This window comes from Dipodomys ordii, unplaced genomic scaffold (genome assembly GCF_000151885.1).
Source record: "Dipodomys ordii isolate 6190 unplaced genomic scaffold, Dord_2.0 Scaffold54, whole genome shotgun sequence".
Lineage (NCBI taxonomy): Eukaryota > Metazoa > Chordata > Mammalia > Rodentia > Heteromyidae > Dipodomys > Dipodomys ordii.
This window is the reverse complement of record NW_012267270.1, coordinates 80,413-84,185: the sequence shown is the minus strand read 5'-3', so window position 1 is coordinate 84,185 and position 3,773 is coordinate 80,413. Positions and strand designations below refer to the sequence as shown.

Sequence of the window (3,773 nt, the reverse complement as noted above, 5' to 3'; positions counted from 1 at the left end):
TGGTGCGCGCTCTCAGGGTGGGAGGGGCGCTAGGCCCGTCGGGGTCGCTGCGTGTGTCCGGCCGGTTGTTTACCTGCTTGTGTCTGCGCGTGTCTGCGCGCAGGTGTCTGGGCCGGGCAGGGTCACTGTGGTCTGCCTGCCCGGTGCACTGGGGGTGGCAGGAGGGAATCGGGGCTGGGGGCTCCACTGCGGGCAGCAGGGTGCCAGCCAGAGTGGGGTGGGTGTGTTTGTTGGGGCTGGGGTGCTGTGGTGTGTGCCTGTCGGCGGGTGGCGGTGCGCAGATGGCGAAGTAATGAAAAGCCGTGGCGTGCCAGCGAGGCCGAGAGGGGCTCTGGCACGGGCCGCGGCCGGAGGGCTGGGGGGGGGGGCGGCAGCTGGCCGCCCGGCGGGGGTTTCCGGCTCTGCCAGCCAGGGCTGTTTATGAGGCTGCGGGGGGGGGTGCTGCTGCAGGGTGTTCAGGGGGTGCTGCCGGGCAGGGCTCCTCCTCACTCTCGCTCCCCCTGCAGGCCCAGGGCCCCAGCCAGTGCCCAGCCCCGCTGGGAGTCCCGGCCAGCACCACGGACGGCGCCCAGGAAGCCCGGGTGCCCCTGGACGGGGCCTTCTGGGTTCCCAGGCCCCCGGCAGGCTCGCCCAAGGGCTGCTTCGCCTGTGTGTCCAAGCCCCCCGCCCTGCAGGCCCCCGCGGCCCCCGAGCCCGCTGCTTCACCCCCCATGGCGCCCACCCTGTTCCCCATGGAGTCCAAGAGCAGCAAGACGGACAGCGTGCGTGCCGCTGGGGGCGGCCCAGCCTGCAAGCACTCGGCCGAGAAGAAGACCATGACGAATCCCGCGACCGTGATCGAGGTGTACCCCGACACCACGGAGGTGAACGACTACTACCTGTGGTCCATCTTCAACTTCGTCTACCTCAACTTCTGCTGCCTCGGCTTCATCGCCTTGGCCTACTCCCTCAAAGTGAGCTGGGCGGCGGGGGGACGGGGGGGGCGGGGAGGATGGGCCCCCCACCTCGGCGCTCAGGGCAGCTCCTGGGCAGAGCTTGTGTGGATTCCAGGACCAGGCCTCGGCCAGGTCTGGGCTGGCACGGAGTGGCCGCCGTCTCCGTGCCCAGCTGAGAAACCGTGGCTCAGCAGAGCCTCGGGCAGCAGGGCCTTTTAGGGCCCAGGCAGGGCCTTATCTTCTGGACAGCAGCATGGGGTCTCACCTGGTCAGCGGACCCCCTGGGCACATAGGCAGGGGCAGCATGGGGGAGGTCCTGGGGTCCTGTGCGAGGGGTGACGTCACAGACCCTGTTAGGCCTCCCCCCTGGGACCCTGACCCAGGCCCGAGGCCCCCAGCCCGGTGGCCAAGGACTGGTGACAGGCTCTTCCTCCTCGCCCTGCAGCCAGTGTGGCACCACGCCCAGAGCCCTGGGTGCGGGGAAGAACTGGGGGCAGGCCGTGGGGACTCCCTACCCCCAAGGGCAAAGCGGGAGGAGGACACAGACTCAGGAAAGGCGTGGAAGACCCTTCGGCTGGGGGCCCCGTGTCCAAGGAAGGGCGGCACCCCCTTCTCAGGCAGGGTGCAGGGAGACGGACTCGGTCCCCTCTCCCGCCCCACCCCTCCAGGAAAGCCTGGCACGTGGTTAGCCAAATCAGCACTCCCTAGAGCCTGAGCCAGTGCACCACCTGCAGCCACCTGGAGAGGAGGGGGGCGTGGAGAGGAGGGGAGCAGGGGCCGTAGGGGGAGCACAGCTTTGGAGGGTCTGGGGGTGGGAAGGACCCTGGGCAGTGCCGCCTCTGGCCATCTGTACACAGAAGCCCCAGGCCCGGCCACCTGGCTCTCCATCCCCTCCTGACAGCTCAGGCCCAGGCCCCCGTGACCCGCCCTGGGCTCCCCACGGGACCTATGCGTAAGTGTGTGGATGTGCATGAGTGTGTGTGTATGCATGTGTGTCTGTTGTGTGTGTATGTGTAATATATGATTGTGTATACGTGCGTGGATGTGCATGTGTGACCCACTACGTATGCCCACGGTGTGTGAATCACGTGTGTAAGTGCACCTGTGGGCTCGATGTGTGTGTGCATGGTGTACATGAACAGGTAAAATGCATGGCATTGCATGGACATAACTACAAGAGTATTGTGAGTCCTTGAGTACGTTTACCTGGGGACAAGTGTGGAGATGTGCCTATGTGTGGATGTGTTATTGTATGCATGTGTGCTTGTGAGTACAAAATTTGTGTGGCTGCATGTGTCCAGTACCTGGATGGGTAAGAGCACATGTGCCTACATGTGCGTGTGGGCATGCACATACATGTTCTCATCTGTGTGTGCACATGTGTGGATCCCTGAGAGTGTGAATGTATGTATGTGCGTGTGTGTGCACATGTGCTAGAGAACAGGATGCCGGGAACTGTGCTCCCCTACCCGGTGTCCAGGCCAATGCCAAGCAGAGGGCACCGCCACCCACGGGGACAGCTGGGGCCACAGCTGGCGCAGCCCGGCCTTGCCTGGGCTGCTGGGGCCCTCAGGCCCCGGCCCGGCTGCCCGTGCTCCTGTCCGGATCCTCCCCTGGTGCCTGGCCGAGGCTGCCGCCGGCCGGCGGGTGCAGGCGGCCCATCTGCTGCGGCTGTAGGTAGGTCAGGCATTTCAGGACGGTGCTGGTTGCGCTGGGTGGGGTGACCGGAGGCTGGCGTCCCGGAGGGTCGATGGGGCTCACTCCCCCCGCCCCCTGCCATCCTTCCCACCAGGCACCGGAGAGGCTTTGGGTCTCCCGGGGAAGGGCATGCAAGGCACGCATCGAGGAGCTGGCCCTGGCCTGGGCACCTGGAAGCCAGCCTGCCTGTCCTCCAGCTGGCCGCCTGCCCGCTGCACTGACCCCTCATGCCGCCCATTGTAGGCACGCCGCAGACCCGAGTCGGGAGGGCTTGGCTGACACCCCAGCTCCGGGAACTGACCAGCCCTCCCGCCTCACTGAACCCTGGGTCTTTCAGCTGCACATAAATGGAAACAAAATGGCATTCAGGCCAGCGCGAGCAGGTGGGGGCTAGCAGGGAGCAGCGTGGCGGTGCCGTGTTCCCGCCGGCTGCCCTGCCCGGCACCCTCTGCCCTTGTGGCCACGGCCAGCTCCACACAGGCTGCTCAGCCACGGGGAGGCCACAGCATGGGCCTGCGCAGCCAACGTTGGGCAGGTGGGGACCCAGGAAGTCACCCCTCCGCCCCTTTCCACTCCTTAGCCTGCCCTCTCCGAACGTCCCCTCCTGCCATTCCCAGGCAGCACTGCAGGTCACACACGTCCTTCCTTCTCTCTCATGGGGTCTGGGTCATGGCTCGCTTGTCCAAGGCAGGGCGCCCAGTGTCGGGGTGAAAGGATGCTGGGTGAGTGGGTGATGGGCAGAGGGCAGTGTTGGGCTGGATCATGTGGCCTGGCAGCCACAGGGAGGAGGCACCATTCCCCCTGGGCCTGGAAGGACAGGGGTGGGGAAAGGCTCTCCAATAGAGGAGAGAACAAAAGCGAGACATGAGGTGGGCCATTGGGGGTCAACAACCCCTGCCCTGTCTTGTGTGGGAGCAGCAAAGGAAGTGTGGAAAGCAGGAGAGGCAGCAGGTGCGGTGGCTGCTTGGTCCGAGTTCAGGACACTGGGAGACTGTCCAGCGACAGAGAAGTCAGAAAGAACAGATGAGCAGGAGGGTACTGTGTTGGCTCTCATATTGTACACACCAGCCCAAGCTTTCCATTCTCAGTATCAGCATTGCCTATCCACCCGTCTGCCCACCCGCCCATCCATCCAACCAC

At 65.4% G+C, this 3,773-nt stretch overlaps 1 protein-coding gene across 1 annotated transcript in view; it reads left to right on the top strand.

The window, feature by feature from the left end:
* Positions 1 to 490: 490 nt before the first annotated feature.
* Positions 491 to 3,773, top strand: part of Ifitm10 (interferon induced transmembrane protein 10) — an 11,600-nt gene continuing 8,317 nt past the window's right edge. Inside the window, exon 1 of the mRNA XM_013020995.1 lies at positions 491 to 953. Within this exon, the coding sequence (XP_012876449.1) occupies positions 711 to 953 (243 nt within the window). The 5' untranslated portion in view covers positions 491 to 710. The remainder of the gene's footprint in view (positions 954 to 3,773) is intronic.